Raw genomic sequence first — 11,460 nt, 5'->3', positions numbered from 1 at the left:
AGTCACAGACATTAAAGATCTGCTGGCATTTCCTGGGTCTTGTTCATTGCTCAGTGTGTTACAAGTGGAAGGTTTATCATTAGTGGTTGGTAATATGCCCTAGTGCACGGTTTAATATAATTTCAATCTCCTGCACTTGTGTGAGGCTTCTCAAGGCTTCAGCATTATGTTCCCTGTTTTTTGTTAGATTGAGATATTGCCTTACATTTGGCCTTCATCCCACAAAGGCAACATCTGCAGGGCTCTCACACCGTGATGCCAGTCTACCTCAGCCATGGCTTGGCCTCAGCCTACTGAAGGACAAGTGTGCCGGAGCTCCTGCAACACAACTTAGAGTAAAAACCGGATCACGGCATTGACACATAGCCGCACTCGTAGCTATATATACAGACGTCAGCCTCTGGTTGGGGACCGGCTCCTCGGGTGCACGCACCATGCCTCGCTGGGAGATCCTGTGTCTTGCCTTGTGCTGCTACCTTGGGGTAGCATGGGCTGCAACGGTAAGTACATTTCTTATAACTTGGAAAACTTTTTGCCTGTTCCTGCCTGAATGAGCAAAATCCTGCTATGTCTACCCTGAAGCCCAAACAGTGACAGCAATGGCATGGTATTTTCCTGCCCTAAACATGGCAAAGGCTCTCAGTGACATTCTTCTAAAAGTTCCCTGCACGGTTCTGTAGCAGCTCTGGCCTGGTTTACATCTTCAGGCTGCAGGTTCTCACCTTCTGTGGTGTGTGCATGGAAGAGCAGGGAAATTGCTGCTGCCTGCCTGCTCCAACGGGCAGCGTGCTGGACATCTGCACGGGCACGTCTCCAGCAGCAGCAACCCGTGGGCTTTCCACAAGGAACCAAAGGGATGGTTGGTGAAGGGAGGCTGCGAGTTAGCCCCCCGTGGGGGGACCCTCCAGCCAGGGTACGCTGTGGTTGCTGGCATCACGAGGAGCCTGAGCCATGAAGGACTGCAATGGATTTACTTTCCCCTCTTCTCAACGGTGCCACATTTAGCTGGGTGTGGTGCACACCGAGGGAGGTTTCGTGGAAGGCGAGAATAAACGGCTGGGACTCTTCGGGAACTACATCGACATCTTCAGAGGGATCCCCTTTGCTGCCCCCCCAAACACTCTGGAAGACCCCCAACCTCATCCTGGATGGCAAGGTAAGATCCAGCTTTGGAATGCCTTTGGGTTTTTGTTTCCAACTTTTGTCTCTTCCGTCCATTATAGATAGGTAGAAGGTACTGCACTAACAGTGCCCTATGCAATGCCAAGAAAAAGCTGAGTCTCAGGGCAGGTATGAGAGTCTGCATCCAAGTGCTCCCAAGTGACCACCTGAAGTAACAAATCCAAAGCATGGCACCTGAATCTCTCCTTCTCGTGCCCTGGCTGTCCAGAGCCAGTTCACACAGGAAAGGGTACCCCGTTGTCACTCCCTCGGGCCAGTCACGGTGGCTGGGGAGGCTTTGCTGCCTCTGTGCTGGACTTACGGAGAGGAGGAAGGATGGACGGACAGCTTGCAACCAAAAGACAGAGCTGGCACCTCTAACTAGGACCTGGTGTGTTCTCTTTCTCCTCTCAGGAACGCTGAAGGCAAAAGAGTTCAAAAACCGTTGCATGCAGACGACACTTGCACAAAATGATGTCCGAGGGAAAGAGGACTGCCTCTACCTGAACATCTGGATCCCTCAAGGGAAGAAAGAGGGTATGTGCTTGGCGGAGACCTGGGGAGGAGATTCTCAGCCGCTTTTTGTGGTCCACACATATTTACTGTCCTGGGAATACTTTGCCTGTGGTGAGGGTGAGGTGACAATGAAGGAAGGGGCGTTTGCACCAGCCCCAGGAGGTCTGTAATGCCCAAGTGGAGCAGTCCTTAGCAAACAGGCATGGTGACGGGCAGCACCCTCTGGCTACGTCGTGGTTCACACTGCTTGTCCTCCTCCTCTCCCAGTCTCGACCAACTTGCCAGTGATGGTGTGGATCTACGGCGGCGCCTTCCTTATCGGAGGGGGGCAGGGAGCCAATTTCCTTGACAATTACCTCTATGACGGCGAGGAGATCGCAGTGCGGGGCAACGTGATTGTGGTGACCCTGAACTACCGCGTGGGGCCCCTGGGCTTCCTGAGCACTGGAGACTCAAACATGCCAGGTACCCGAGCTGCTCTCTTTTAGGGGATCCTGCCACAGGACCCCAACTTATCGGCTTTGGCTGTGCCCTGACTCAACGGCGGGTGCCCTCCGTTGCTCAGGGAACTATGGGCTGAAGGACCAGCACATGGCTATTGCCTGGGTGAAGAGGAATATCAAGGCCTTCGGGGGTGACCCAGACAACATCACCATCTTCGGAGAGTCAGCCGGTGCCACCAGTGTCTCCCTGCAGGTCTGTTGTCCTTGTCAGCCTCCGCTGCAGCCACTTCTCTTTCCTGTAAATGGGAAAGCCAGTCCCTTCGGCACTCCGTGGCTTTCCTCCACCTGATCAGCATCCTCTCCTGCCTGGGGACAGCAGGGCTCAGCCTCCTTGTTGTGTAGCTACTCCTCCTTCTTCACTTTAAGCAGCTGCCCCACCGCAGGCATGCGTCCTCACATTGGGGATCTCTGGTGAAACAGCTGTTACTTGCCACGTCCCCCTGCTCCTCTTCTCCCCTTTTCACCATATCACCTTTTAACTACTGAGCCTGTTCAGTATCACGAGAGCTGGCAGCTTCCCTGGCCTTGTGCACAAGCTGTGTGGGGGATCAGCCAGCTCTGGCAGGCAATCATCTCTTCAGGAATTCATTACTGAAATTGACTGTTTCTATTTCGTGCTGCAGATACTGTCCCCAAAGAATGCAGGCCTGTTCAAGAGAGCCATCAGCCAGAGCGGCGTCAGCCTGTGCAGCTGGGCCATCCAGAAGGACCCACTCTACTGGGCTAAAAGGGTAACGTGCGGGTTGGGACCCCAGCTGGCACATGGGACAGTTGGGGACCCCACACACCTACCTGGGCTGGCTGGATCACAGCTGTGCCATGCTGGGCAGCAATCCTGAAGCTGAAGTCTTGCTTGAGGGAACAAAAAAGGCATTTCATAGAGAAGAGCATAAAAAGCAAGGGACCCGGAGGAGCCATGCCGCCAAACATGCGTTCTTTGAGATTAACACCAACCTCTTCTCTAGGGAGCTGGGAATGAAGCCTGGCTTCTGAGGGTAATGCCATGAGGTTCTTCTCTCTCTCCTTGTGCAGGTTGGACAACAAGTGGGCTGCCTCACAAGCAACACCACAGCCCTGGCCAACTGCCTGCGTGCCAGCGACCCCAAAGCTGTGACACTGGCCTACCACCAGCAGCTCGTCAACCTGGCCAGTAAGTCCCGCAGCCCGCGCTGGGTCCTCCGCACACAAGAGGCTCCCTGTGCCTTCGAGGGGGCACTGGCGTGGTTGCCAGGAGTAGTTAAGCAGTGCTTGGGTCCTTCAAGGGGGACAACATTGACAGATTTCACAGTCACCCTTCCCCAGGCAGGTGCACACTGCGCTGAATGAATGCTGTTGGGTGTGCAGCGGCAGCAGTGGCAGAGCAGTTGTCCGAGGGTCATGCCTTGGTGCCAAAACAGGTAGCTTCTGGTCTGCACTTTCTGTTTTGTGAAAGCAGCAATTCCAGAACACAGCTTAAAAACAACAAAATAATTGACCGCACACCCTCCTACTTTCCCTCGAGCCACTGGGTGCAGCGTAGGGTCTGCTGGGCTCACAGCAGGTGGAGAACATTTGCACTTCTGCTGCCTGTGGCAGTTTCCTTCCCAAGAAACTCCCTCCGCTTGCTGGGGGCTATTACTTGTGGTCCTAGCAAGCAGCCCCAGCACTCAGCCCTGCTCAGAGCAGAGAGTGGCTGAGCCGCTGCTGTGCTGCTGCACGGGTGTGAGGCAGACCAGCCAGATGGGCTGGGGAGGAGAAGTTCTGCTCTTCCCAACCTTTGGCTCTGGGGAGCGGACTGGGGAAAGAAGGAAAGGAATTGTTGATGTTGCCTGCCAGCAGCGGGTAGGCAAATCTCTTGCTTTTCTCCTCCACCTCCAAGAAGGGGTTTACTGAACATGATCCTGCAGTCACCCTGCTCCACGATGACATCCTACCCATGCTGAAGTCACCCCCCAAGCTCTCCTTCCCCTCAGCCTGTTCTTTCTACAATTCCTCAAGCAATGGGGTATGCCAGGCCACACATCTGCCTTGCTGTGCTCCTAACACATTCTGGTTTTGTCTCCTGCTGCAGGTCCCCTGGTTCATACACTTGCCATCACGCCTGTCATCGATGGAGACTTCCTCCCAGACGTGCCAGAGAAACTCTTTGCCAACGCTGCTGACATCGACTACATCGCTGGGGTCAACAACATGGACGGACACCTCTTTGCTGGCTTCGATATACCTGCTATCAACCGCCCGCTGGTGAAAATCACTGCGTAAGAAAAGGACTTTCTTAAAACCCTTACCGAAAGGAACTTCATCTTTAATTATCCCCCCCACACCGAGGACTTAGTCCTGACTGGAGAAGGCACTAGCTTCAAAACAGGATGTCTCTCCAAGCTGGGGTGTCTAACAGATCTGTTGCCAAGTCCAGAGTCTTCAAGACAAAGGACTTGATAGTGGGGAAGCCTCCCCAAATATCTCTAAGGTGCTCCTGAACTCAGTGGTAGCGAGTGATAGGCTTGGCAGCCCTGCTGTTCTTCTGTGCAGAGCAGGTACAAAAAAACAGATTCTGGGTGCTTACCGACTAAAGGAGCTTGTGTCCCATTTGGCCTCAAGCTGCTCTGCTGAGAAAGTTGTGGAGCACGTGCCCCCCATCTAAGAGCTGCACTGAAATCCCCGGCTTTTATTCCACCAAACAGCTGCTGACCACAGGGTTGGTTGTGAACGTCAAAGGGAGCTGGGATCAGCTCCCACACCACGCTTCAAGCTGCTGGTCCATAATGGGTGGAAATCTTGTCTTTTCAGGAGCGACGTCTATGACTTGGTCAAAGGACTTACTGCGGACAGGGGGGAAAGAGGAGCCAAGCTCACGTACGATATCTACACAGAGCTGTGGGGTGACAACCCAGATCAGGAAGTCATGAAGAGGACAGTGGTGGACCTGACTACTGACTACATTTTCCTGATTCCCACGCAGTGGACACTGAACCTGCACCTGCGGAATGCCCGGTGAGCAGCTCAGTGATGGCAGCAGCCCAAAGCCTGGGGGAGGGCGGCCTGAGATGCTGCACTCCCGGCACAAGGGGCTGAGGAGCTGTTTAAGAGGGCTGAAATTGAAGGAGCCACCTACATGTGGCTCGTACAAACGTTACTTCTCTAATGCTATAAGGGAGTCATGCTGAGAAAGAGTTTTAAATTACCATTGAAACAAGTTTTTGCATCTCCAAAACACCCAGCTTCATCCTGGCACTGTTCAAATCCATGAGACACACCAGCTGGATGATAGGAGGGTTAGAGTGACAATCAGAAGTGGAAGCTAAAAATTACTAGCTAGAAAGTTTTCTCCTGAAAGCAAATCTTAGACAATTCCAAACACATGAGCATCTTACAAGGCTCAGGGTCTGGCTCTGCTGATGTTTGGAGCACAGTTATGAATCTGCACCCCTCTATTTTATTTCCCCAGGAGTGGCAAGACATACAGCTATGTGTTCTCCCAGCCATCTCGGATGCCCATCTACCCAAGCTGGGTAGGAGCAGACCACGCTGATGACCTGCAGTACGTGTTTGGGAAACCCTTTGCCACCCCTCTAGGCTACCTGCCCAAGCACAGGACTGTCTCAGCTGCCATGATTGCTTATTGGACCAATTTTGCCAGGACAGGGTAAGTGATTCTGGTTCCACGCGTGGGGCTTGCTACAGCACTTCAACCTCCTGCTTTTGCCCATTAACTTTTCAGAAGCAATTCTCAAAAGCAGGGTGCTCTCTGTCTGTGCTTCCATCTCAAATCTGGTTCTATGTCTCCCAGTGGTGGAGTTTGCTCTGAGCTCTCCTCATCCAGAGAACACCCGGGGACAGCAGAAGCATTTTCAGAACCTGTGATCTCTGCTCAAACTTAATGTTGAAGCTTGTTTCTGAACCCTGGAGTTCAGACAGTAGTTAAGCTGCTGCGTGCAGCCAGGACTGATACTGGGGGGACCAAAGGAGGAGAATGCATGTTGACAACTTGCTCCGAGGAGGCAGAAGCGCTATCACTTGTCTCAATGTCAAACTCTTTTCTTGCACTCACTTAAAGCCTCCCGTGAGCACAGGCAGGATCCCCAGACAACACAAGCCTTGCTACATCCACAAGCTGCCCTCATAAAACAGAACGTCTATTTCTTTTTTCCCAGTGATCCCAACAAAGGGTATTCAGAGGTGCCCATTACCTGGCTGCCCTACACCACTGAGGGCGGTTACTACCTGGATATCAACAGCAACTTAAACTACGATTCCGTGAAGCAGAACCTGAGATCCCCCTTCGTGAACTACTGGAACGCCGTCTATCTGAAACTGCCGCAGGTTGCCACCACCCAGTAAACTGTGGAGCTGCTGAGAAACAAAGGAAAAACACCTTGTAAAGACAGACTTAGTTCATTAAAGGCTTGCTTGTGACTGAGCAATTTTGGCTTCTCCATGTCTTTGTCGTGACATGCTTTTGTCTCTAGCATGACAGTCAGGCAGGGAGCAACATCCAGCCTCTGGGCAAAGCATTTTCCCCTGACACAGCAATAGCTCGGTTAAGCTGCTGAGGCATCAGTGCCATAGCTTGGTCTGCTCTGCCAGCTTTTTGGCTCGGGAATTGGTTTTCCTGGTTGCCTGCGTGATCTGTAGCAGGACGGACCCAATGCTGATCTGAGCCTTTGGATGCTGCCACCTTACAATCAGCCACACTAATAACAAAGAACTCAGAGCTAACTGCAGTTGTAATACATGCAACACAAACCTCTTAGTGAATCGGTGCCCAGTTCGCTATTAAAAACCAAGCAAGCAAGGGGGAATTTATCCTGCATGGGTTTCTGGCCACAGGGCTGCTTGGCAAAGGCCAGGCTGCGGGGCTACAGCTCAGGAAGGAAGACGAGGATCAGGATTTGTCACCCAGGATTTGTGCCTGGAATTATTCCCGACTTCACACCACTGTGGGTGACACCAACCCTGCCCCACACCGGCACCTTCTCGCCGCCTGCTTACCATGTGTTGATCGTTCTCCCTCGGAAAAGAAGGCCCCAGAGGCCGGGGCGAAGCAGGGCAAGGAGAATTGCTCCCAGCCCTCCCGGCCTGCCCGGCCTGGAGCCGCTGCAGTGCGGGCAGTGCCCGCCGAGGGGCAGTGCGAGAGCGGCCCATTGCCAGGGGATGGAGGCACAGGGCGAGCGCTGGGTGTGGGATGCACAGGGGGAAGCACTGGCTATGGGATGCCCAGGAGGCAGAGCTGGATATGGGATGCTTCCTCCTCTCCAGGTCAAACACCCCCAGCTCCCTCAGCCGCCCCTCACAGGACTTGCGTCCCAGACCCCTCACCAGCTTCACAGCCCTGCTCTGGATGTCCTCCTTGTCGTGAGGGGCCCAGAGCTGAACCCAGCGCCCGAGGTGCGGCCTCAGCAGAGCAGAGCACAGGGGGACATCGCCTCCCTGGCCCTGCTGGCCGCACAATTCCCGACACCAGCCACCTGGGCGCACCGCGGCTCCTGCTCAGGCGAGCATCAACCAGCATGGAGGCGACGGCCTCCACAGCGCCACGCCCCGCAGCCTGCACCCCTGAAGGCTCTCAGGGGCTCTCTCGGGGGGCTGCAAACGGCCTCGCGGCCGGCTTCGGCTCCCGGGACCCGGCCAGGGCTGTGACCGAGGCGGGTAGGAACCTCGGAGGTGCGGAACCATCGCGCTGAGCCCGCGGGGCGGCGCCGGGCGGCTGCCGGGCGGCTGCCGGGGCGATGGCGGCGGCCGGGCGGTGCTGGGGGGAGCGGGGCTCGGCCGTGGTGCGGCTGCCCCGCACGCCGCGCATGGTGTCCGTGGAGTACCCGGGGCTGGTGCGGGATGTCGGAGCCGTGCTGCGGACGCTGGGAGGAGAGGAAGGGGTGTCGCGGGTGAGGGGCCGCTGGGGAGCGGGGAGCGCGGTCCAGGCTGTGGGCAGGGTGGGGTGAGGGGGGGCTCGCGTTGGGATCCCCCCGCTGGGGTCCCCCTATTGGGATCCCCTCATCTGTGGGCTGCTGGGGCTGAGGGATGGTTTTTCTCGAGCTTTCAGGAGGTTTCGCTTCCCCACCTCCACCATGCTGCTCAGGGTGAGGAGGAGGACCAGGAGGAATAAGACGCAGGTGGACGCGGAAGAGCCAGTCCAGCCAGAAGTCCGGTTTGAAATGGAAATTGTTGGGATCGTCACCACTGTTTACAAATTCCAAGGTAATACTTGTGTGTGGGTCCGCAAAGCTTAAGGATTGATGGGAAGGGCTGATGGGAAAGGGAAATGTTTCACTTGAAGAATTCAAGACTGCAAAGAAAAGCAAGTCGTCTGTTGTTACAGCCTCCTTTCTGTATAAACCTTTGCATGGACTTATCAGACAACTGCTCCTGAAAGCTGAGTGTTGGGAGAAGTATTATCTTCACCATGATTTCACAATGTTTTAACGTTTCCTTCTCACAGGAATGTCTGATTTCCAGTACCTGGCAATGCACTCTGGGCCTGATGGCAAACAAACCTCCATGTATGACAAAGTCCTAATGCTCAAACCAGAGAAGGAAGAATTTTTCAATAGAGAATTGCCTCTCTACATCCCTCCACCAATTTTCTCACGTTTAGACACTCCTGTTGACTATTTTTATCGACCAGATACCCAACACCGGTTAGTGCCTTTTCTCCTGATATAGTAAATAGTCCGCGTTGGTTCTTGGAAGGAAAGGAACGTGAAACATTTTGTTGCATTGATATACGCTTACAACAGACAGGTTTTCAAGTTCAGGTTTCATTTTCCATCACATGAAGATGCATCCAATGCATTCTGACTTCAGTGTTGTTATAGGAACTGTGCTCTTGAAGCATCACATCAGCATTAAATGTATTGTTCATCTATTTCATCAATATCAGCTGCTGAATGCTTCAATAGAAGATGACTGCTCCCCGCAGGACAGGACATGCAGTGTAGGATGCATGAGTGTGTCTTTCTGCCTGCTTCCCGGGGGCTGCAGCTGAGTGCAGAGTATGTTGAGTCAATGCCATGTGTCCTGTGACCACATTCACCGGGCCTGTTGCCTGCTGGCCCCTGGTTACTTTTGCCAGGAGAACAATCTGCAAGGTCTCCCACAAGAAACATCTTTCGATTTCTCACTGTAGTCCTTCATTAACACTTAGCAAAGCAAACTTATCTTAATACCTGTGTTTCCATTTTACTTTGTCGATGTCCTCTACTGATACCCAGTAACTCCAGGAGAGCAGAGGCAGAGCGGGAAGCCTGTTCTGAAGCACATACATTTTGTGCAAATTAGTAATCAACTGCTTGAGGGGTTTCTCTCACATAGTACGGGGGATCTCCTTCAACATGCAACTAGAGGTAGTTTGGCCGCTTGTTTTTAAAACTTGAAATGACCTTTCCTCAGCGGTGAGTCCTTTACAGTTACCAGTATGCTCCCTGGGCCTATGCTGGGGACAAAATAAGACCCACTCCTTACACGGCTGTATCCCTTCACATCAAAAATCAAAAAATCATACTTCATTTTCATGTGTTCCCTTGAAAGCCATGTCTGCGTGTGTCATAGGCAGGAAGTAAACACAGTCCTTTGCCTTGTTTCCTTCCTAGGGATGGGTACAACAATCCCCAGGTGTCTGGTGAGAACCTCATTGGCCTCAGCAGGGCCCGTCGCCCACACAACGCTATCTTTTTGAACTTTGATGAGGAAGAAGTCCCAACAAAACCCCTGGATGCTGCTGTACAGACCTGGAAGAAAGTGTGCACCAATGCTGTGGATAGAAAGGTGGAGGAAGAGCTGAGGAAGGTACGTGCCACGTCCCTGAGCCGGGCTGAGCACTCTACACTTGCATGCTGTGCTTGAAAAGACTGCATGCAGCCATTTTCTTTGACTTCCCAGAAAAATTGTTGGGATCACAACTACTTGTCGGCTTCTCTGAACGTTTTCTGTGATGTGAAATTTCCTGTTTAACCTCATTCAAGATATGGGCCCATCCAATTACACCAGGCTTCTGAAGCCAGGCTTTTGGGTTCAATTCTCAGTTGATACCAGCTATCCTTTGTGACTGTAGCCAACTATGCATCTGCTTTTTCTGTTATCTATCAGACAAGTGGGGTTGTACTGGCTATTCTGACAGGGATACCAGAATATTTAGCATCCTGAACAGCTGCAGTTCCCCTTGTAAATGACGGATATGATACATATTTGTCAAGGCATGACAATGTCATGTCAGGAAAGCGAGTGAGGGGCACGTACCTGAAATGATGATGTATTGTTTTAGCTCTTTGAAGTCCGCCCAGTCTGGTCCCGGAATGCAGTAAAAGCCAATGTCAACATCCACCCAGACAAGCTGAAACTCCTGTTGCCGTATCTGGCCTATTACATGGTAAGTCTGAGGAATCTGCCCTTGGTCCTGGCTGATGCTGCTAGGAGGTGGTGCAGGGATGGGTCACCTGGATGTTCCTGGCTCTCTGCAGGTTCTGAGGTCCCACCACTAAGTACCTGAGCTTCATGTAAAGAGAAAAAGGGAAGGCAAACTTTGCTGTTGAACATAAGCTACAACCCTGGATGGTTCAGTAACTGTTAGCTCCATCGGTTCCTGTCTGCTTTGCAGCTCAGTCAAACACACAGTAGAGACCAGAATCAAAATCAGGTGGAAACACACCTGAAAATAGACAAAATTGCATTCTCAAATCTCTCCATCTGTGAGAAGTACACCTTGTCTGGGTTGATGGACATGTGGAAAACAGAAAAATGCGCTTTTCCTTATCCAAGGTGAATTAAAATTCTGTGCAATGACTTCAGCATCAAGCCGAGCCGGTGATCTTGGAAATAAAGCCAGCAGGACAAAAACACTTCCTGGCAGTGAATTACTCCCTTCTGTTGGATGTAGCGTATGTTGTCCTTACTAGCTAACACGCTTCTCAATTCCATTTTGACTTTGCCAGAAGTTAACAAGGACTGCAAGAAGAAGGCAATGTGGCAGAGCTTCAGGCTCACAGAGGTTGCCCACTCTGGCCGTTAGTCTGCTATCACTGGCTGGATTGTTACCGTGCAGTCACAGACATTAAAGATCTGCTGGCATTTCCTGGGTCTTGTTCATTGCTCAGTGTGTTACAAGTGGAAGGTTTATCATTAGTGGTTGGTAATACGCTCTAGTGCACGGTTTAATATAATTTCAATCTCCTGCACTTGTGTGAGGCTTCTCAAGGCTTCAGCATTATGTTCCCTGTTTTTTGTTAGATTGAGATATTGCCTTACATTTGGCCTTCATCCCACAAAGGCAACATCTGCAGGGCTCTCACACCGTGATGCCAGTCTACCT

The 11,460-nt window shown here is 52.4% G+C and overlaps 3 protein-coding genes across 5 annotated transcripts in view; 2 read left to right on the top strand and 1 right to left on the bottom strand.

Moving 5' to 3' along the window:
* TSC1 (TSC complex subunit 1) overlaps nt 1-6,486 on the bottom strand; it is a 63,206-nt gene extending 56,720 nt beyond the window's left edge. For both annotated transcript variants that reach the window (XM_080561761.1, XM_080561763.1), the window contains exon 1: nt 6,350-6,486. The gene's annotated coding sequence lies outside the window, so the exon portion shown is untranslated. The remainder of the gene's footprint in view (nt 1-6,349) is intronic.
* On the top strand, nt 420-6,581 carry LOC308180341 (bile salt-activated lipase-like). 2 transcript variants are annotated; one of them, XM_080561793.1, is made up of 11 exons: nt 420-500; nt 1,006-1,156; nt 1,576-1,698; nt 1,945-2,142; nt 2,243-2,373; nt 2,804-2,911; nt 3,213-3,330; nt 4,231-4,417; nt 4,950-5,153; nt 5,608-5,805; nt 6,314-6,581. In XM_080561793.1, exons 1-11 carry the CDS (start codon nt 435-437, stop codon nt 6,498-6,500), a joined length of 1,671 nt encoding a protein of 556 aa, XP_080417919.1. In that variant the 5' UTR covers nt 420-434; the 3' UTR covers nt 6,501-6,581. The 2 variants fall into 2 exon arrangements, with proteins under 2 accessions (XP_080417919.1, XP_080417918.1); XM_080561792.1 differs by lacking the exon at nt 420-500 and having other exon boundaries at nt 551-1,698.
* Nucleotides 6,582-7,172: 591 nt separating this feature from the next.
* Nucleotides 7,173-11,222, top strand: LOC308180346 (general transcription factor 3C polypeptide 5-like). Its single transcript, XM_080561804.1, has 6 exons — nt 7,173-7,823; nt 8,193-8,354; nt 8,596-8,794; nt 9,746-9,941; nt 10,417-10,521; nt 10,613-11,222. The coding sequence occupies exons 1-6, from the start codon at nt 7,373-7,375 to the stop codon at nt 10,631-10,633; spliced, it is 1,134 nt and encodes a 377-aa protein (XP_080417930.1). The 5' UTR covers nt 7,173-7,372; the 3' UTR covers nt 10,634-11,222.
* The last annotated feature ends 238 nt before the right edge of the window (nt 11,223-11,460 follow it).

This window comes from Anser brachyrhynchus (genome assembly GCF_964034855.1).
Source record: "Anser brachyrhynchus genome assembly, chromosome: 19".
Lineage (NCBI taxonomy): Eukaryota > Metazoa > Chordata > Aves > Anseriformes > Anatidae > Anser > Anser brachyrhynchus.
Note: the sequence above shows the minus strand (reverse complement) of the source record. Positions and strands in the feature narration are given on the sequence as shown.